The sequence below is a fragment of the Lasioglossum baleicum genome, chromosome 13, assembly GCF_051020765.1.
Source record: "Lasioglossum baleicum chromosome 13, iyLasBale1, whole genome shotgun sequence".
Lineage (NCBI taxonomy): Eukaryota > Metazoa > Arthropoda > Insecta > Hymenoptera > Halictidae > Lasioglossum > Lasioglossum baleicum.
In genome coordinates this window covers 10,776,402-10,799,026 of record NC_134941.1, presented here as the reverse complement: position 1 = coordinate 10,799,026, position 22,625 = coordinate 10,776,402, and the positions used below count along the sequence as shown (strand labels likewise).

At 48.8% G+C, this 22,625-nt stretch overlaps 1 protein-coding gene across 2 annotated transcripts in view; it reads right to left on the bottom strand.

The window, feature by feature from the left end:
- Actbeta (inhibin subunit beta) overlaps positions 1 to 19,585 on the bottom strand; it is a 40,794-nt gene extending 21,209 nt beyond the window's left edge. For both annotated transcript variants that reach the window (XM_076437147.1, XM_076437148.1), the window contains exon 1: positions 18,659 to 19,585. In XM_076437147.1, the coding sequence (XP_076293262.1) occupies positions 18,659 to 19,445 (787 nt within the window). In that variant the 5' untranslated portion in view covers positions 19,446 to 19,585. The remainder of the gene's footprint in view (positions 1 to 18,658) is intronic.
- Positions 19,586 to 22,625: the final 3,040 nt, after the last annotated feature.

The following is a 22,625-nucleotide window of genomic DNA, read 5'->3' as shown; positions in this document are numbered from 1 at the left end:
GGTCAAGCTATTCGCTTATATGATTGGCGGAAATGAGTTTTGCTATTGAAATTCAATAGTATTTAATATTAAAATAAGTTCATATGATATTGGCACTATTCAATAGTACATCTTATTGAATCAACATATATTTGTTTTTGTTTCGACAGGATTTTTTTCTCAGTGTACGGATGTACAAGTAAATCTTCTATTGTCGCAAAAGCTTCGGGAGGTTCGTCTGCAATGTTCGTTGACGGACACTATTTTTTTGATCTTCTAAGACCGAACCGAACGTAGGATAGGACAGCTATGTAGAGAGAGAACGACTGCGACTCTCGCAGGGCCCGCTCTAGGGGCATGAAAGATTAAAAAAAAATTGTAATTGCTAAGAATTACATGAGAAAATAAAAAAGACGTTTTTTAAACCTTTTTTATCAGAGCTCGTTATAAAAATTTAAAATATTTATTTTGTACATGTATGTATGTTAGTTATACATTATATATGTATATACATATAGTAAGAATCTGTAAGAATGTAAGAAACTGCCCAAAAGTCGCGAAAAACTATGATTTTTACCAGTTTTAGCTGGTGGGTATATGATAATCGTTTTCGACGAGATTTTCGACAAACTTTATGTGAGTAACATACATTGTTTATATGTATATTATTTATGATATACTGTAAACACAATCGCGAAAGAGAAGATCGGAATAATATGTTAGTGGTCCCAGTTAATCGTTCGTATTATAATGACGAGACAGCGGATGTTATGCATTTATGACAAAAATGAGCAGGTGTAATTGAAAACAGTAAAAAAATTAAAAGAATTATAAGACACTATTATATTATTTTGAACATATTAAACGTATCAAGATAGAAAATAAATTTCTGTTTCACTACAGTTTGTTGCAATTCAGGTAGAAAATTTTTATTTTGCATTGATTGCGTGGGAAGCAGGGATACAATAAAAATTAATTACATCCCTTAATGACTTTGTTGCGATAAGAACAACATTACGATATTCTCAAATTTTTCAAATCAATTACTCGCCCAACGATCTTCTTCATAAATGCATAAAGATCCGCAGTCTAACAATGACGTTGGCCCGGCTGCATAAAAAGGCGACATTCCTAAAAGTTTGTCAAGCAATATTTCAACAAAATGCTACTAGGGTATGTACCATGTTGCGGGTTGAGTGAAAAATGACTCCGGCGCCGCACTCGGAGGATTGATGCAATAGAGGGAACCGAAACCTCGAAATAACGTCGTTAGCCGCCTGTTGGTTCTCCGTTTGTCGAAAGTTAGCGACGAGTCAAAGTTCCGTCGCGGGAGTGACGGGACAGAAGGTTCACGTCGTCGCGACGTTCTAACGAGGAATCGGCTTAGGGAATGATCGGGGGCGAGGCAAAACGAGTGTACGGGTTAGAGGGAACTTTTATCTGGAAATCATTGGACGAGGCGTAGTGTCGCGACCGAAGTAAAAGTCGAGTGTCGGGCACGGTGGACTATCGATAAAACCGTTTAAAGTGATTACGCGACGGCTTGGGGATGGTGGTGGAACGGTGGATGGTGAACGGGGGGCCGGAAGGGGTTGGTTGCGGTCGCGAGAGTGCGAGAGGTAGAACGGTTTTCGCCGACACCGTCGCGCGGTAACTCCGTCACCGTCACCGTCACCGTTATCGTCGACGAGCGACGACCGTCGAGCGTCGCCAAGCTCCATCCACGGTCGAAAGTCGAACCTCGCCGACCTCAGCGCGAATCTAATTACGCTGCGACACGTAAGCGACGTGTGACTCGATAGTGCCCGCGCCATATCGCTAGTGCCACAGCCTCGCGATATATCGCATCTTATAGGGCCGAGGCTATTGACCGTAATACGGTCAGTCAAATAAGAGGGTCAGATATAGCTGGAGTGGTAACCCTGATCCAGATCTATCGCCACGTGGTTGCCTCGATGGTCGCGCATCGGCCAATCGGCGCTTCACCGGTCTGCCGGTTTTCAGTAACGCGTGTCTCGCTTTCAATTCGCGATCTCGATCGGTTCCTAGAAGGTGGTTCCACGTTTTACGCTCCTCGAGAGCGCGCCAAGGGTTCGTCTCTGTTGCCCTTTGACTGTCCGTACACTGCACGGACCGCTGCTCTGCTCTTCACGGTTCCTATTGCCAATGAACAGCATGCACACGGCCCTTCTACAGGTAAAGGCACCAGTAATTGACCTCGTATCAGTAGTTGACCATTTTTCTCTGTGCCCAAATTAGATTTTATATGGTATTAACGTTTTTTCTCATTTGTGTTTGTCCTTTTACTTGTACTTTGTACTAATCGTTGCCAATAAACGATACCAAAGTAACCACCTTTAGTGTTTCTAGCTTTACTACAACTTCTGACGCAATTATTGAATCTTCAAAAATGTCTATAAAACCAGGGCTTCGGAGTCGGAGTCGGAGTTTGGGAGTAATTGCTGATCACTGGAGTTGGAGCCGGAATAAGAAAAAGCTACATATCGACTCCCGGAGTCGGTGTCAGTGTCGGAGAAAAATATATCGACTCCGACTCTATAGCTCTTTTGTTTATAAATCATTAATAGATTTATGTATGCATAAATAAATTGCTAATATTCGATCTACAGTATAGACATATTGTATATGTACAGTGACTCGAATTATAATATTCGGACGCTTTATAAAAGACGATAACTTTTTTATTATAATATTGTACTATACAATTTGAACTTTTTTTGGGAAGCTAGAGCAATTAGTTTTTACTACAGGATGTGAAAAGAAATTTTTTCAAAAACTGCAATTGATCGGAATTGTTGAGAAAATACTAAAAGTTGCATTTTACAACTTTTTTTGTGGGCCTATATTGACAATATAAAAAGTACGATTTGTAGGTCTGTGTGGAAGTTTCAGCGAAATCGGTTGATGCGGGAAAAAACGACAAGTATTGAAAGATGTAATGAATCCTTCGATTCATTGCAGTTAGAGGCCGAAAATCGTGAGAATCTGCAATTTTTATTACCATCTGTAAACGTTTGTAGCTCATCGCATCGTAGACCGATTTTGACGAAATTTTCAGAATATGTTTAATATAAGCCCACATAAAAAAGGTGTAAAATGCAACTTTTAGTATTTTTTCTACAATTCCGTTCAATTGCTATTTATGAAAAAAAGGTACACATCATGTAGTAAACTAATTGCTCCAGCTTCCCAGAAAAGTTAAAATCGTATAGTACAATATTAAAATAGTTATCGTCTTTTTTAGAGCGTCCGAGTATTAATTCGAGTAACTGTATATACCTCGGCACTATGTAGAGGAGAAACAGTTAAAGTTATGGCAGTAGTATTTTCTAACTATTTCCTGAAAGTGAGAAAGTAACAGTCGTGTTGTGTTGTATCAGAGTTATCTGTTCCATATTTTTAGACTGTAATACAATATTTCAACTATTCATTCAGTTTTATTACAACTCTTAATGATTCCGAGTACATATATTTTCAATTTGGAGAGTCGGAATCGAAGTCGGAGTCGAAATCGAGTTAAGAATTTTGTCTGCCGACTCCGAAGTATAAAACTCGAATAAAAAGTTCAAACAGCATTTTCACGTATAGAGCCTCTCTATTTAACAAAGGACAAGAGGCATTCACTATAATTCACGCAGAGAATTTTCCTCGACTGGTCAACTATTGGTGCTTTTACCTTAATTCAATCCAGTTATACTCGACTACGAAAATATACGTGGAACGAGACGGATACCGCGAACGGGCAACTTTATCAATGGCGGCGCGCCGGAGGAAAATTAGAAAGCCTGCGATCTTGATTCGCGCGATGACGATGATTTTTTTTTTCTCGCATATGTGTCGAGGCGGCGCGAAGTCTGGTTATTACCGATACGCCTGCTTCGAGTGCCCGTAGCAATTCTCCAGAGGAGAAGTCTCGAGTTGACGCGCGTGAAAACGTGCACACGCGGACGGGTTTCCCGGGGCGCGTCGTCGACGCGTCGCGAATCGATTCGTCGGTCGTTAACGCGTTGAAAAAAAAGAGGAAGAGTGAGAGAGAGAGAGGGAGAGGAAAAAGGGGAGGGTTGATTCACGGGAAAATCATGACGCGAATCGACTCGTTTGTTTGGGCGATAAGAAAAGCAGGGGAAGGTTACGTTCCTGGAAAAAAGCATCTAGCGTCGCGGCTCGGTCGTCGATTGTCGCGTGCCTCGTCACCATCCCCATCCTCGTTCCGTAAATATCGATGCTTGTTCATTATCATAGCCGCCGTCGCGAGTACGAGTCGCACGCCATCGGCGACCATCCACCACCACAGCTCCGCTCCGATTTCATTTGGAGTTCGACCTTTTCGACGGCTATCCTAATTCCCCAGTTTCCACTGGAGAGTTCCAGAAGGAAATCCTCCACGACGCTCGGCACACGTTATTCCTGGTCGTGCGAATTTAATAAAAGTATGTCGGCACCAGCGACTATGAAAATAATCATCGAGATCGATTCTATCCTCTCTTCTCCTCGATCGCAGAAAGCTGTGCGAAATTTCACGGACGTGGTCGCCCGAAATGAAAAATAACAACCGGAATGTCGGCTCCACCGACTGCGAAAATAATCATTGACTCCTTCTACGACTTGATCCTCGCCACGATCGATTCTACACTTTCTCTTCTCCTCGATCTTACTTCTTAAAACTAAGTCTGGCTAGATTGCAAAGAGAAAACTGTTTGAAATTTTACGGACGTGGTCATTGTAAATGAAAAATAACAACGGGAATGTCGGCTCCACCGACTGCGAAAATAATAATTGACTCCTTCTACGACTTGATCCTCGCCCCGATCGATTCTCTATTGTCTCTTCTCTTCGATCGATCTTACTTCTTCAGGTCTGACTAGATTGCGAAGAGCAAGCTGTTGGAATGTGTTCGAAAATGAAAAATAACAAGCGCGCACGTGGTGGGAAAAATAAAATTACGTTCCAGAGGCGGAGGGTAGTGTTTTAGCACCGAATCGACCGCTCGCGTGCTTCATCAATTTTTCTGGACAGAAGACGTTGATGAAGAACCGATTGTTCCACCGCTCGCGTATTTCTTGCATTTTTCGAAAGATATTGACAAAGATCCGATTGTTCCGCGCCGCGGACTGCGCAACGTTGGGAGTTGCGCAACGGCGGCGGCGAGCCCTCTCATTTCGAAAAATGAAAACGCTGTCGGTTTAAGTCGTAGAGTTGATCGATTGACTTTGCGGGAAATATGAGACGTATCCGAGGCGAGAGCATCGGCGGGAGAGCGGGGCGTTTCCCGAGCCAAAGCGTCTCTCTCTCTCTCTCTCTCTCTCTCTCTCTCTCTCTCTCTCTCTCTCTCTCTCTCTCTCTCTCTCTCTCTCTCTTCTCTTCTTCCCCTTTGCCCCTCTCTATCTTGCTGTTGCGGCGAGGCGAGCAATTACACGAATCATACTCCTTTGTTAAAGGATGATTCCCAACGACTGCCCTTTGTGCCCTAGACATTCCGCGGGAAAGGAATCTCGCTGCTTTCATTCCGGGCTAGTATCGTGATCATTAATTTATCCGGATAACGGGAGCCGCCGCGAAAACTCATCGGAGGATCTCTGAACACCCTCCAAGAACGTTCTTTTTGTACAGGCGAATATCGAACCGACTGACCAACCGACCAATCAACCAACCGATCGGGTAAAACTATGCACCGTAGTGATGAATGATCCCCGTGACGCCGGTGATCCAACGATCCTATGATTTTCAATTTTCTTTTCTTTTCTTTCGTCTTTTTTTCTGCAGCTTCGAGGGGAACAGGCTACAAGAGGAGAGGAGAGAGAGAGAGAGAGAGAGAGAGGTCTCTCGCGCAAGCGCAACCCCGCCAATCTCGGATTACGGCGATTAAATGAATTGGGTACACGGGGTTGGTGAACCGGAAAACCCACGCAGTTTTCGCGTCGCTGGAACGCGGCGATTCGTATTCCGATTCTTTTTTTTTCCTCTTGCTCTCCTCTCCTCGCTGTGAAGGCGGGTCCACAGAGAAACGGGAACGAATTCGCGGACAAAGAGGGAAGAGAAGAGAAACTAGGGGAAAAAATGAGGAAATTCGAAAAAGGAGAAGAAACGCGGTAGAGATGTACGACACGCGCGTGTGGCAGCGGAAGAATTCGAGAGAGGGTGAAGGCTGTGGCGGGATAAGAGGAGAGAGCACGACGGAAAAGGAAGCAGAGGAGACGGCGAGAGGAGGGAGAAACACACCCTCGATTTCTATCCTAGAGCAGAGTACTGTAGCGGCAGGACGAGGAGAGTCAAGAGGGAATAAAAGGGAGTGTAGGAGATGTACGAAGAGCGGCGCCCAGCTGGAGCCACGTGCATCGATCTGACTACAGGCGCCAGCCGTCCTATCCGTCGGCTCGTTCGTCCATGAGTTCGACCCTGTCCCACTCTAACGCATCTCTCGAACTGTTCCATCCCATCCTGAACATCCCGTCAACCTCTCTGTTCCACCTCTTTCTATTCTCTCTCTTTCTCTCTCTCTCTCTCCTCTCTCCACGCCGTATTCTCTCCTCTGGTTCTCCTCGGGCTTCTCGGGCTTTCTCAGGCTTCTCGGGCTCTCCTCGGACTCTCCTCCAGACTTCTCCGTCCCACCCTCCGTCCCACCCTCGGATCGTTCCTGCCCCCCGTAGCCGATATTTCCCGCGATAGCGGAGAAGAGACGGGGGAACAAAGGGTGGAATCCCCAATTTTTTTCTTCCCAGTTGCCATCGCCTGAGCCCACGTCCTGCCCGAGATGAGTTTGTCCCTGGGATGCTCCTTCAGGTTGAACGAACTCCGGTGGTGGCTCTCGTCCACGACTTTCTCGAACGATTCTCTCTCTCGCAACCCCCGCCCCTCTTCTGCTCTTTCTCACGACCTCCTTGATACCTATACTCCCTTCTCACCGAAGATATCGTTCGCCGACTAGAATTTCATCTTCGGCGATCGTTCCGCGGTTCGCGCCTAGCGATCCCTTCGATCCGAATGCCGAAGACGTAGATCCTCCGATGACCGAGTCGCTCGAACAGGCGACCCGACGAAAAACTCATAGGTATCTCAAGTTAATTCGAGGGGACAATGTACGGGACAATGTGCTTTTATGGAAGTAATATGTTGTATGTGCGTGTTGCTGAATTTACAAATGATATCATAGAATTTATATAGACCTTCTGTGATTTTTTACTTTCTCTGAAGCGAATTTCCTTCCTGAGGAAATGAAAATAATAGAATTTAATAATGGGATATCGTAAGGGTTGAATATGATAATATTTTTATGGGGTCATATTATTCCGATTTCAATATTTGGTGCAATAGCACAATGTAGGTATGTTCAAAAGAAAAGAAATAAAGAAAAATAATTCTGAAATAATAAATAAAATTATTTCAAATTTTTAATAATTTTAAAACGTTTCATGAATGACATCCTTGTATAGTTCTTCCACGAATTACACGCGTCATCGTTGGTATAAAATTATCAATAAATTTAATAAGTTAAATAATATTAAATAGAAATTAGAGGAATTAAATCAGTAAATTACGCTTAGTTAGTATGATATTTAAAATTCTTCAAGAAGTTATTAAAGGTCAGGGACTAATTGTAACTATATGAAAGGGGTGATTGTGAGAAATTTTCATTAATTTGATTCATTGAAATAAAGTAAGGTTGAAATTGCAAATACATAGGCTTGAATAATAAACACTGAAATTTCTAGAAGTAATAATAAATTTTCATTATGAAAAAACCAGAAACCAATCATTTGACAGGCGGTAGTAGGTTTAGCGTTAATAAGCCTTGCCTCGACTGTCTTGGCAACACACACACACACAGCCATAGAGATTCTAAATTATTACAACAATTAGCCTCGCGAAGCGTATTAAGAATGTTCTGGAGGTATATAAAAACGCAACAAAATTTTTGAAAATTTGACAAGATATAATTCTTACTAAATTAATGCAATTACCAAAGGTTGGGTTCGATTCACTGCGCCGTTTAAGATTTATAGCAACTTAAAGTTTGCACATTTTAACACGTCTTCTTATGGAGAATTCATAAAATTCCACTTGAAACCCTATTTAAACCTTGAAAAAACGCCACTGGAAACTCCAAAACGTTACACAACGTCAAATTTATCGTGTTGTCATCTCACTAGCATGGAAACGCGACAATAGTGTGAAAAAAGGTATACAAAAGTAAGCAAAATATACTCATGAATGGCTTTCATTGCCAATATATTGATGGATTTCGAATTTCTTGTACTTTTGTCTCCCATTGTATCTCCAGAACATCCTTAAGCGGGTGCGCGATCGCTGAAGATCGAGAAGAAGTGTCGACGAGACACGCCCAGCAACCCTCCGATCCATCCGCGTCGTTCCGAGGGAGATCGCGAGAGAATTTCGATTCTTTCGTTTAGCATTTCCGTGGAAGGAGGGTAAACCGTATGGAGGACATCGCGAGTCGTTCGGCAGGTACGAGAGTCATCGAGATCGCTCCTCGAGACAGGTTCGATCGAGACGGTTCGAGCGACAGAGAACGGTGAAGAGAATCTCTCGACCCTGTCCCGCTTCGAACTATTCTCAACTAGTTCGTCTGGTCCTGGCTCGTCAGCCCCGACGTCGTGACCTTCCAAGACTTTCGAGCACCCTTACCTATCGTCTGCGTGTATAAACTCCGGTTCCCCGCGTTCGAGAGAACCACCTTCACCGGGCCGACCGATTCCATCGAGGAGACACAATTGCTCCGCGCCCTTTCACCGACCTCTACCACGTATCGTTCCACAGATAGGAGAATCCATTAGAAACCCGATCGTAACGGGCCGTTCCCCCGATCCGTTGGATCCTCCAGTTTGCAGCCAAGGTCGAGAAGGTCTCGGTGGAGAGCACCTCCTTTCCACGGTTTCACGGTTTCACGATGGGCGAGGTGACAAGGCGGCGAGGTGGCGAGGTAGCGAGGCGGTGAGGCGGCGAGGTGACCTTGAATGCGCTATTACGGCTAAGAGCGCGCGCAAACCGATGGATTTTAACGGATTACGCCGCGTCGCGACGCGTCGCCGCGGATCGTTTAATAGCCGTGTCCGTGAGTACGTGTTCGTGTCGGATCCAGCCAAGCGGTTACGCGTATCGATTATATTACCTAATCGTGGAGCGGACCTCGGGACCGCGGCCAGTCCGCGAAAACAAGGGACGGTTTCGTTAAATGAAAATAGATCAATCGCGCGCGCGCCCGCAAGATTCCGAGCCTTGGCATAGTTCGCCGGGAGCTAACGAGAGACAAAGACGACAGGAGGGGGGAGAGAGATTATTGTCTTCGTCTCCCGGTAAGAAGGATAGAGAGAAAAACGTTTAGCCGCTGATTCGGGTACCGACTTCTCCCCCAAAGTCGCTCTAATTTCCCGGATGTTTTCGGTTCTGCGAGAAGCGGACGGACGAGCGTCCGAGGGTGGTCGGGAAAAAAAGAAAATCGACGCCGTACCTCGGTGGTTCGTTGCCGCAGAGTGCGGCGAGTTACCGCTCTTCAGCTTTCACGAAGAATTGCGAAAGGCGATGGCGGACAGGGCCGTGCCGTGCTACGATACAGAGAGGCGGCCGCGAAAAACGGCATCGTATAGGGGCGGCATTAGCAACGAGATTGAAATACAATTTGAACCGTTCAGTAATTCAAAATCTTTGCGCAACGATTTTCTACGTTGGTCTATGTTATTCCGATACGTTGATGTATAAATGTATACGATTTATGATTTACCGCGCGCCTGTGAACGCTTTCGGTACACATCGATTTCGGTTTCGGGTGCAGAGAATTTTTTATCGCAATCGAAGGTTATTTGAGATAAAAAAAACATTTAAGGGGCGTTTTGTAGACTTGCATCGTACTGAGAAAATCTACCGCCCGGCCCTGATGGCGAAGGTGAGGGCGAACACGAGGAAGAGGGCGAGGGCGAGCCGCAGCCAAGTTCTTTTAAAAGAGAACAACCGTCGAGCGCGTATAATGGCCAGGCCACTACGACAGAAATCTCTCCAGAAGTCTACCAGAACAGCTCATCCGGCAATGACGAACATTCTAAGAAATAGCGGGTCTCGAGCGTGTATCGTTCGTCGCGACGATTCCTCGTTTATTACGCGTCGCGCAACGCTCGCGAGACGCTCGTTACCGATATTCCCGTCTTTTTTTTCCGTCCTTGCGTGTCTCTTTCCCGTCTGTTCTCGTTCACCTTTGGTTCGCAGAAAAGCGCAAGAAGCGTAAGCGTAAGCGTAACAAGCGACTGATAAATAAAATACGCGTGTCTCTCTCGACCTCGCGATCGGATTCGCCCATGCAGCTAACGAAACGCTCTGGGTGGGGTGACTTGTCTTATACGCAATGTCTCAAGACACCCCTGACGCTCTGTATCTCGATCGACGTTCGACCTTCGGCATGCATTCTATGAAAACGTACATACGTCGCTAATAGAAGTAAAAATAATTATGTCCAGTTGCTTTCTGTACCGGTAAAATAAGGAGAAAATCAGCTTTGTGTTCACTGTGGTCTTTTATATATAAAGCTGGAGTAAAATAGAAAATTATTTTCATCCTTAACACATTACCGACCGGTGATTATTGCATAATTTTGAAAAATCTATGGTACATGGCTAGACACTTTTTAAGAGTACCTTCGATAGTAATAGCAATTTTCATTGTGAACTAACAAGTCACCCTCGATAACGCCATCTAATACTTTCATTTCAGATTTTATAATGTAAAAGAAAATTTCGATGCTTTCGGTAGGTGAGGTGTTAATGTTATATGTTTAATGAATTGCAAATAATATAAGAATATGTTTAAATTCTACTAATGTTTCTACTGTTCGAAATTACACTTAATCATGTTTGCCATAAATAGACTGCGGATTATATGAAGTTATGACAAAAAGGGGTACGTATTAAAAAGATTTAAGCCCACCAGGAAAATTAAAAGAAGAAAGACATTTTTACTTGGCTCCCGTATCTTGCAATCAATGCAAACATTTTTTATATTGCATAAAGATCCGCAGTCTAGTTATAAATATAATGTAAGCTACATGTAGCAATATTGTACTTGCTAAACAAACCAATCGGTTTAAAGCAATAATAAATGAATAAATGAATGCATAAAATCCGAAATGCAAAATAAAAATTGTTTGCATCAACTGCAACAGACGGGGATCACATAGAAATTTCTTTCATTTATTAATAATGTTCATGAGCTGCAATTGATACACATTGATGTTCTTCAATTGTTTAAATCTGTCTACTGTTTGAAATTACACCTACTCATTCTTGTCATAAATGCATAAAATCCGCTGTCTGCTAATGACCTAGATGTTGATGCGAACTGTATAAATAAATTAATTAAACGAAAAGAAAAATCAATGAAATGATCGTTTTGCGTAGCCGGTAGGTATCAAGCACGATTGGACAAAAACATGAGTGGAGCCAGCATAATAAATCAGACGGGAGAAATGCGAAAAGCAAGGGCCCGTCTGGGCCTCCGGCGAGCTAGAAGTTGAGGGAGGAAAGGGCATAAGTCCCGACATGTAGTTTTTTTAGTGAGTACTGGGGAAACCGAAGACTTGTTTTCCCCCGAGTTCTACACTACCTCCCTTCGAAAGGGTGTACACGCAAAAGTATTTTCTCCACACGTCCTTAAACTAAAAGAAAAAGGTTTGAAGCACGAGTTGTCTCTCGAGCGTCTCGACGCGACGCGCGACGGTTGATCTCGAATCGAGCATGTCGACTCAGTCTCGGGGGACGAACCGCGGCGACGAAAGGTTTCGAGGCTACGGAACGCATCTCATTCGAGTCTTATCGATCGGTCTCGACGACGTCTCTCGTCGTCGACGGATTGTTTTTGCTTCGCGGAGCAATTAATGGGATTCTCGATCGGGGGTGGGCCTGTGGAAAGAGCGGGGAAAGCCACCTTGGGAGAAAGCACGGCCGAAAATCGGCCGTCCGCCTCCAGCGGGGAGAGGGTTAACGGAGGCGGATCGATTTCCTCGGTTTCAACGGCCGGGAAGATAAAATATTCAGAAGGTCGCTCGACATTAATATCCGATCGGAACTTTCGTAGAAAAGTTTCTGACGGGCGAGCGTGTCTGAGGGCAACGCGAAAGAAAACAACGGGAGAAACGGGGAGGGCAGAGAGAAATAGAGAGAGAGAGAAGGAGAGAAAGAACAAGAAGAGAAGCAGCTTTGCGGTCGAACGCCCGGAACAATCGAATACGTTTCCTGTGCTGCGGCTGCGGGCTAACCGCGAGAATTCCACGATGCACCGCGCGGCGCATTCCACGATCTCCGATCTTCATAGACCGGCCTGGTCGTTGCAGAGAAAATCTTTTAAATGTTTCGAGAAATCCCCTGATGATCGAACGATTTCTTCTTCGTTCGAGAGATCGATCGCGTTCACACGAGGAGAACGACACTCGTCCATGTTCGGCAGGATAGTAACGCGACGCATTCCACGATCTTCGATCTTCATAGACTCGTCATTGCAAGGAAAACTTCAAAAAATTTGGAGAAAACCGGGGATGATCGGACGATTTCTCCTTTCTTCGATCGGTTCGCGCTTCCGTGCGACAGACTCGTCCATGTTCGACTGGAGTGTACCGCACGCGTTCCAAGATCTTCGATCTTCAGGCCTGCTCGTCGCAGAGAAGAACGTTGAGAAATTCTGAGAAAAACCGGTGACGATCGAACGATTTATTTTTCTAGTTCGATCGATCGGTTCGCGCCTCGGTCGACCGCGTTCACGCGAATAGAACAACGAGACTAGTCCTCGTTCGGCTGGAGGGTGAACGCCGAGCGCGAGTAGAGCGGGTTAATTATTCCGGTAGTTAGTTGGGCGTGAAATAGTTGAGAAACCGAGCCCCTATAAAGTGGATCGGAAGCTTATCGGGGGTAGGGTGAAAACAGGAGACACACACGCGGCGCTTGTCGAGCCGCGGATCTAGCTAATTAACCGGGGCGAATGATTGTTGGCAGAGCGTTGAGTCGGTTGTCGCGCGTCGCTCATTGCTTGTAGGGGTGGCTGTAAGGGGTGTAGGGGAGGCCGCCAGCCGTGCCGTACCAGCCTAGAGAGCCTGAGCCGGTCGTCTGTTTCCAGGCGCGACTGGCAATACACTGTGCAATTCCCCTTGTCACGTGTAATGGTTTCTTCTAGAACATGAAAAACTCGAGGCACAATAAAACCGCTGAAATTATGACTGCAGCCGGCTTACAACATACGCATCGGCGCATCGTTCGGGCAATGCCGATAGAATGGCTCCCGAGTCCCGAGGAGATGGCAAAGGAGCGGAGGGGCAAGGGACCGCCGCCACCGAACGGAGGGAGCGAAAGCTTGAAAAAAAGAAAGGAGCCGGAAGGCGGAGAAAACGCCGGTAACGACCGTGTGCCTCGACTCGACTAGGCGAACGAGTTCGATGATCACGCGGAACACGGTGGCAATTATTGTTAGCCGTCACATTTTCCACCCTTCTCGCCTCGTCGTCTCTTTCGATCGGCTAATCATGAATCACGCGGAACGCGGTGGCAATTATTGTTAGCCGTCACACCGTGCCCGTTACATTTTCCACCCTTTTCGCGGCGGAAAACCCACCCTCGTGTCTTTCGATCGGCTAATCTTGAATCCGTCGACTAGTCGAAGGTCGCCTCCCTCGAGACGAGACAGCCTCCGCTTCTCTCCGCGGTTTCCTCTCTTCCGTTCTGTGTTCGACCGGCCTTCTCGCCTCCGTCGCGCGATCGTCGGCGTCGTGTCGTCGTCCGTGCGTCGTTATCTCCTCCGTCGTCGTCTCCGGCGTTGTCTCCGGCGATTTCATATTCGTCCTTGACGGCTGGGCGAAACGGTAAAGCGAACGGTGGCGCGCTGTGGACGACGGCTGTTGAGACTCATAAATTCTTACGGTATCTTACGTAGTCCGAGCATCCCGAAATGGCTCGCGCTTCGCTGTCGAAGGGTGGCGAGAATATAAACGTTGTTTTTACACGTTGTCATTACTCACGCGCTGTAAAATCCGACGTTCCCATGCCGTGTTTGGACCCTGAGGATGTCGCGCGCGCGCGCGCGCTCTCTTCTCTAGCCGGAAACTCGCCGGTTTCCCTTCCTTCTATCCCTAACCGACGCCGTTTCCCTTATCCAAACCGCGTTGTATCGCGTCGCATCGATTTCGAGTGGCGGCTACAGACAACCGAACACGCCGCCTCCTCGGATAACCCTGTTAAACCGAAGAAACATCGGTGTTTCACTTCCTCGATTACCTACAGAGAGGTCACCGGTGGCGCACCTTCGTCGTCGATGTGTCGTCGTGTGCCATTTCAAGTTTCAGATCGCGCTCGATCATTCTCCGAGATGTAACTTCGATCGAGATGGCGGATCCAGGTGGCTGGCGATTCCATTCGAAGGAACGTGAATCGCTAATCAGGAAACTGTTTCCGTATCCCTCGGGAATATCTTTTCGAGGCCCCGTCTGCCAATGGAGACAAATTTATCGGGACCTTAGTCGTCGGTCGGACGCTTCAGACGTTTCAGCCCTGACTTCAGCCCCAAAACGAAACATCGGTCAACACGGAGGTGAATCGCTAAACAGGGAACTTTTCATGCCTCGAGAATTTTGTTTTTTGAGGCCCCGTCTTCCTGCGAGATGTCCGTAAATTTATCGGGTACCCGGTGACCCCACGGAATTCATGGGCAACGCGGATTAGTCGTCAGCCGGTCGTTTCGCCGATTCAATAAGATAATGCGTCCGGTCTACGGCTAGGACTCCGACTCCAGCCCCAAAATCGGGGAGGTGGCCGTCGTCGTTTCTTCGTTCTCCCCGGTAAGGGTTGCCGGACCAGCGAAAGCTACTCGATTCGATTACCCGCCGACGGACATTGCACGTAAGAGGAACGGCACGAACAGAGAAAGAGCAAGAGAGAGAGAGAACCGCCCCCGCGCCGAAAACGGAGAAAAGAGAACGCGGTCTCGACGATCGAACGCGAAGATTCCGGGGTAACAACCCTAATCAAGGATTGCCGGATATCCGCGAGGATCAATGGCGGATCGAAACTATCGTGTCTCACTCCTTCGCGAAGAAGAAAGAAGGCGTGGGTGGCGACGACGACGCGGTGACAGCTCGTAAAAATGTTCGCGACGGTAATTCCGAGTGCACGGAACATCGTTGGAATACTCGTTAATATTTTTCGCGTGTTCTCTCGCGGCCCGACAATCGCGGGTCTCGCACCACGTCGGCGTACGCCATTACGCCGCGCCGCCGCCTCCGCGTGCCGATTACGAATCGCCGCGTGGATTCGCGAGCTCGTCGAAGCTATTCGGCGATTCAGCGATTCCCTGGCTCGCCTGATGTGTCCATGTTCGATCGAGCGCAACGACGCCACCGCTTACGATTTTCGTAACTTACGTGGACGAAAAAAATATGGAACAAAAAGTTTCTCCCCCCGGTAGCCGCCGCGGATCGATACCGGGGAGGCGGTGGCGGTTTATAGTTTCTTTAGTTTCTTCAAAAAGGATGACGTGTTCGCTGGCTATCTATAGAGACGGCGATATTAACGTTAAAGTATCGCGGAGAGCGCATTATTACGGGGTTCACGGTGCGCCCTTCGATGCTCTACTCGGGTCCCGTCCGCGACGACGAATTTCTCTTCGGCTGGCCTATTCCCGGAAAAAAAACCTGAAAATTTCACAATCCTTCCGGGTAACGTCGCGAACCTCGAGTCGCTAACCGCGAGTGCATTGCTCTCGGTAACCATCGTCGATCGGTGGGACACGTTCGTTTCGGTAGTCATGCGTTCGCACGCGGTTTCGTCGACTATCGACACAGTTACGGAGATCGATACTCGCCGAAAGAGAAGAGGCAACCAACAACGTTCGCACGCGGTTCGAACTTGTGGGAAATGTCAACGATCGATCTTGGGTCGACACCCGGCGATTCGAACGAATCGTCGAGTCGTCTACATCCATCGACGCCGAGATTTGTGATCGTTCGACGGCAGAAGGAACGTGGAAACGGTTTCGCGGCGTGAATCACTCCGACGGAATGAAACCTCCTTGCCTGTTTCCTGTGAGCCATGAGCCCATCGGCCAGCGGTAAAAGGTGCCGCACAATCTAATGGTAGTCAGTCGATGATCCGGCGATCGGTTCGAGAGAGCCATGAACAATATATAGCTGGACCGGCAAGAGAAAGAGAGAATGACGAAACGGATTGCAACAGCGGCTCGTTAATTTACCGGTACTGGCAGGAGCACGAATGCTAGATACGGATACGCGGCGTAACGTGCGGGAATAAACGCTCGCCGGTATTACCGCCTCTACCTCCGGCCGGCTCTATTACCCTTATTGTTAAACTTAGAGTTAGCGAACTACGGAACGAACTATAGATCGCCCCGGTCCCGGCCCCGGCCCCGGCCGCGGCCGTTTCTCGTCGCCCGTTTGCCCGTCACCCATCGTGTAGGAGCCGCCGCAACACCCATCGCCGAACGCCACGTGGCCGCAAGCGTGTGGCTACGCATGCACGCGGACCACAAGGTGTCATCCGTGACGTTCGCGGATTTCTTTCTTGCCGTCTTGCTTTCCTCTCTTTCTTCCTTCCCTCTTCTTCTCTTTCCTGGTTTCGTTCTCTTCCCGCGAACGCGGACGGCGAGTTCCCAGGTTTTCGGTGTGTCGGACGTCGAACCGGTACACGCGCGTTCTCGAAAAAGAAGTAGCAAGAACAACTCGAACTCGAACTCCGCGTGACAGTTACTCGAACGAAAATAAAGAACGGAAAGAGAACGGGCCGCGGAGGGAGGCACAGGAAAGGTGCTCGCGCGGTTTGATCCGTGCCGGTGACGTGGCCACCCGCTGAATAATAAACTTATTTGCTCCGTAAAACCGTAACAGGTGGAGAGCATTACCGCCCCCGCGGTATGCGGTCGCAATAATCATCGTGATGAGACTTCGTCGCGTAATCGTTACAGTCTCGGTCGTGTTCGTGTACAATGGGAAAATAGATTTATTCGTCTCGCTCGAGGTGGGAAGGTGGACTTTCAAATGACTTAACGAAGTTAAACGCGGCTCTCGCGGCTGCTAGCTCGCGCCGCGCGCCTCTTCACCGAGTGTATAAGCATCAAGCATTACACCTTGCTGCTAAAGACGGGGTTTATACGTGCTCGTCTCCCCGCCAGCCTCGACAGCCTAGATACGGCATCGATGCCGTACGATCGTCTAGCCCGACTTCAACGCGCCTTCTCCGGCCTCCGCTCTGTCCACGTGTTTTCACCGGTGCTCCGTGTTTACCGAAAGTTTTTCGCGTGGCTAGCCTCCCGCGGGATCCATAAACCATTCACCGTCGAGACGAGCCGAGCCGGGCTGCGATAAACGCGATAAACGCGATAAACGCGAGCACAACCCTAACCCGCGGACCAAAGTACGAAACTTCTGCGAACTTCCTGCCGCGACAGCGTCTACTCGACCGCGACGCCTGGGTCCTATTCGACCCGGTTGCTCGACCGGTCTCGAGTCTCGATCGATTAATTACTAGACAGCGAATTTTATGCATTCACGACGAAAATTAGTAGATGCAATATGCAACAGTAAGAACGTTAGAAGAATTTGAAATTACTGTCATGTTATTTTCAACCTATTAAACACACGAAGAAAGAAAAGTCCAATTTCACTCGAGTTTCTTGTAATTCAGGCAGAAAAGTTTTAATTCGCATAAAAATCTGCTGAGATTGGACCATGCCACACGCATTTTCGTTTCTAGCCGAATTATTGGCTAAAGTGTGTGACGTCAAATCATTGGCTGCGAGCGAGAACATCGTTCGCCACTGTGCCGTCTCGAGGGACAACTTGCGGGGCACGGAGAGTACCTGGTGCGACGACGACATCGGCCGACGATTTTATTACGATTTTATTGCGACTCGAGTAATTCATTCGACGTCGTAAAGCGTTCCTGTCGCGTCGCTGCACGGCCCCGCGAGTCTAATTTCTTCCAAAGAAAATCGCTCTGCGAAGAATACTTTCGAAAACAGAAAGAAACACACCAATACTGTGCGGACAAGACCGCACGATCGAAGTGAAAACTTCTGTGGCGATTGCACACTTGTCCGTTTCTCGCTCCCCCGAGTTTACCCGAACAACGTTTCACCTGTGAGCGTGACGGATCAGACTCGTTCACTGGCCAGCAATTATGTCACCTCAAAAACTGTAGCGGATTCAACGGAGATCTTCCTGTCAATAGTAAATATCGTTCAGAGATCGAGAAAGCATTCGGACAGCGACAGGTCTGCGAAATGTTTTCGCAATTAGAAACGAGACCCGTTTAGATGAACGTCGCGCTGATTCGAAACCGATGTCGGCATGCTGTTCCGAACGTTTGTCATGCACGCCCACGCGGAGCGGAGCAGAGCAGAGCAGAGCAGAGCGGAGCAGAGAAGAGCAAAGCACAAGTTCATTTACGGCCGACACTCGAGTAGTTCATTCATCCCTGCGTCGAGTCGTAGTACGCGAGGCGAGGCGAGGCAAGACGAGGCATGGACACGCGTATTCTCCGGTTCGCCCGGAAAAATGAACGATTTCGAGCGATTCGGAGAACAATGAAGAGAGAGTATGGAACGCGAAAGAACGGTAGAACAGGGACGAAGAAGAAGTAGAGGGTGAAGCAGAAGAGAGACTCACCAGGTTCGGCAAAAGTGATGATCTCCGAGGTCCTCGCGTAAAAGTCGTCCATCTCTTCCTGCGCGTCTTGGTCTTCGTGGTCCCCGTAACCTATTCCGGCGGTGTCCTCGGTGGAGCTCTCGGCTTGCTGGTCGAGATTCCGATACGAGTAGTCGTCGTCGCCGTAGAGAAACTCGGCCGAGTACGCGTTCTCGTGTTCGTTTCGCGATTTGTCCGGGTAACGAAACGTTTGCGCCTCGGCTCTGTAGAGAGTCTCGAGGGCTAGGTGTCTCGGCACCGTGGCCAGCGTCCTATTCACATCCGGCCGGTTCCTCAGGCCGAGTTTCGTCAGGATCTGATGCTTGATCGCCTCCAACCGGAGATCGTCCGGGGTGGGCGCGGCGGTGTCCTTCGAACCACCGCCCCGATGCGACTCGTGCATGTGTTGATGCTGTTGCTGCTGGTGCGGGCAACCAGGGCAGGTTTGATGATGGTTGTTCTGCCTTGGCTGAACCGGCGACAGGGTCAGCCAGCAAATCGCCAGGCCTATTAGTAACAGATTCGAGGGAAGTCGACAGGTACCTCTGCCGACGGTGTATCTGAAAGCGGCGACTCGTGCCGTCGGGGGTCCCCGGTCCCGATCTTTGTCTCTGTCTCTGTCTCTGTCCCGATCTCGATCTTGCCGAGATCGACCGGAATCGATCGGAGGCGGATCGAACCGAGAGGTGGTAGCAACACTCTTCTCCGAGAGGCTTTCGTTTCGACCTGCGTTTGAGGTGAGTCCCGCTCTGTACGGCACCTGGTGCATCTCGGCGGCGAGTCACCTCCTCCTCTCCCACCACCTCCTCCCTCCTCTACTAGTACTACTGCTACTACTACTGCTACCGGTAGAACCGCCGCTACGGATGCGGATACCACCGAAGCGGACGGTACCGTTCGCCGGTCCGTTCGCCGGTGCGAGCAGGCCGAGCGTGGCGAGCGCGAGCCTATTTCGCAGGCAGTCGACGTGCCGGTGCCGATCCTGCTGATCTTGTTGGTGTCGGTGATGATACCGAAGCCCGAGTTGTTCTTCTTCTTCCTGTTGTTTCTCCTCTTGTTCTTGTTCTTGCTGTTGTAGCTGCTGTTGGATGTCCGTTGCGGATGTTCTAGCTGCCTCTGACCCGCGGCACGGGGACGAACAACGGCTACGACGTCGACGACGACGACGAGAAGGACCTGTTGAGAGGGCGACAATTGCGTAGAACGGCGACGAGAACGGCGATGACGACCACGACGACAGGGAAAAGGCATTCTCGCCAAAACCCCCCATTACCAACTACCCGGTGCCGCTGTTTCAGGATCGATCTCACCCGCAAGATGGACCGCCGTAACAACCGGGTACACCCTGCTCGTGTTTTCGGCCATTCGCGCTCCTTTTCGCTGTTGCGGCTTGCACGTCCACAGGTACGTGGCCCACCCCTTCCAACACGGCCACGATCTTTCGCTTCTTCTTCTTCTTCTCGTTTCCCTTTCTCTCTCGTTCTTCCTCTCTTTCCTCTTCTTTTCCGCTTTCCGCTTTCCTGTTCCTCGTTCCTGTTACCGTTAACCCTCGTTTCCTCGATTCTTCGTGATCTCTCTCTCTCTCTCTCGCTCTCTCTCTCTCTCTCTCTCTGTCTGTCTCTATGTCTCTCTCTCTCTGTTTCTCTGTCGCTTCCTAGCGATCCGTTTCTCCGCTCGTTCTTCTACTTTGGTCTATCTATCTATCTAGCTATCTATCTATGTATCTATCTATCTATCCGTCCAACTATCTATCTAACTATCTACCTATCGCTAGATATATCGGTTCTCTGGTCCTATCTTGTTCCCGTTCGCACCGTTTCACTGACGACAATCGTCACCCTCCCGATCACGTCGATCATACCTTGCCTCGTGCCTCTCGTGCCACTCGTGACTCCCGTGTGCCTGTCGTTTCTCGCCGCGACCGGACCGAGAGATCTCGCGTTCGATTCCGATCCTGATCTCGATCCTGGTACTGTCCTCGAGAGCCTCGACTTTTACCAGAGGGAGAACCGGGTTGTTGACCCTAATTCCTCTCCGCGAACTCCGTCCACGTTCCCCGCACAACTTCCGAGAAACGAGAGAGAGAGAGAGACGATCGATTTCTCTTTTTCTTCGTCGTTCGATGTTCCCCCTTTGACTCCGTTTTGTTTCCTCCGATTTTCGTTGTAACGGCGTGCTCGCGATTCCGCCCCGATGATCGACCAACAGCCGTGACTAAGGTCTCCTCGACTTTCTCGGACACTTTCTACGCGTACCTAATGTCTCACTACGACTAAGATCTTCGGAATGATGCACCATTTAAAAGTCTGCCGCGACCGAACGCGCAACGACAGGCATCCGAGCCGGCGCCAGAGCTCCTTTAGGAGGATCCCGTGGTGGTCCGGCCGGCAAGTAAAGCCTTCTTTTCCACCTTCCGCTGGCGGCTGCCGCTTTATTCCGGCGTGCCGGCACTCGTTTCTACTGCACGTACGAGACAAACCGTGATCCGATAAACCGCGTGTTCCTGACGTGCACGAGCCTCTTCGTGCATGTAGATCCCACCTGCATCCTTCTCCGCCCTCGATCTATCCGTGGATCCGTGCGAAGAACGTGTCCGATGCCGCCGATACCGTTGCAACCAACGACCACCCGACCAACACAACGTTCCTTTACAGTTTTCCCTATTTTCTCTATTTTTACCCAATTTCCTATTTTTTCCCCCGCGATCCTCTTCTCCCGACCGTCCTTTTACTTTTTCGTTCCCTTTCCTCGGTCGCGGTTCCCACGAGCCACCGATATCGTCCACGATAACGCGAGACGAAACGCCGAAGGATCCCTGTAACGACCGAAGCACGCTTGTCGGAGGCGCGCCGGACACTGAGGGGCATCCACCACCACCACCACCACTACCAATACCGATACCACCACCGCCGTACTATCACCGCTGACAGCAGCAGCAGCACCAGCACCAGCACCAGCAGCACCGGCACCAGCACCAGCACCAAGCTGTAGCACCACCGCTAGCTACCACCACCACGGACACCACCACCGACCAACGAAACACCATCCACCCACCCACGATATAGGTACTGCAACGACCGGCTAAACTCCCCGATAACTTTATATAGGTGGTCCCCTGTACACGGTGTTCCGAAAACGTTCTCAACCACGCGAAACCGACGCACCACCCGAAAACTTTTTGCCCACGATTATACCTTCTTTCCTCCTCTACCTTCTTCTTCTTCTCTGTTTCTCCAAAATTTCTTTTTCCTCTCTCGGAAACGGAAGCGACAAACGGTTGCGCTACGTGCAACGAAAAAGGTTCAAACTTATTATACCTTCTCTCCTCCTCTTCTTCTTCTTCTGTTTCTTCAAAATTCTTTTTTCTATGTGGGAAGATATGTTCGAATTTATTATTCCTCTATCTCCTCTTCGTTCTTCTTCTTCCGTTTCTCTAAAATTTCCTTTTCCTCCCTCGGAGAAAACGTTCGAACTTATTATACCTTCCTTCCTCCTCTTTGTTCTTCTTCTTCGAAGAAGTTTGAAGTTTCTGCCGACGATTATACCTTCTTCTTCTATTCCCCGAAAGTTTCTTGTTCTTCTCTCAGAAACGCAGCGAACGGTTACGCTACAACGAGAGAAACGTTCGCGGATCGACTTTGCTCGACGTTGGCTTCGGCGAATCGCGATCGAATCGCACGATCGGACGACGGCCGTCGACAGATACGTGTCCAATACGTATCGTCTGCACGCGAGAGCGGGTAGGTTTCCCCAGCCGCGTGAAGAGTCTCTGTCTCTCTGTCTCTGTCTGTTGGTTTACGCGTTCCAGCCTGATCCGCGTTTTCTGCCGTTCATCGGCACATCTTTCGGCACGGGTGTACAGTGCACAGCGCACAGGTATCGCTCGCGCGCAAGCGTTCCAGGTCCGGGGACAAGGATTGAGAGAGAAAGAGAGAGAGAGAGAGAGAGA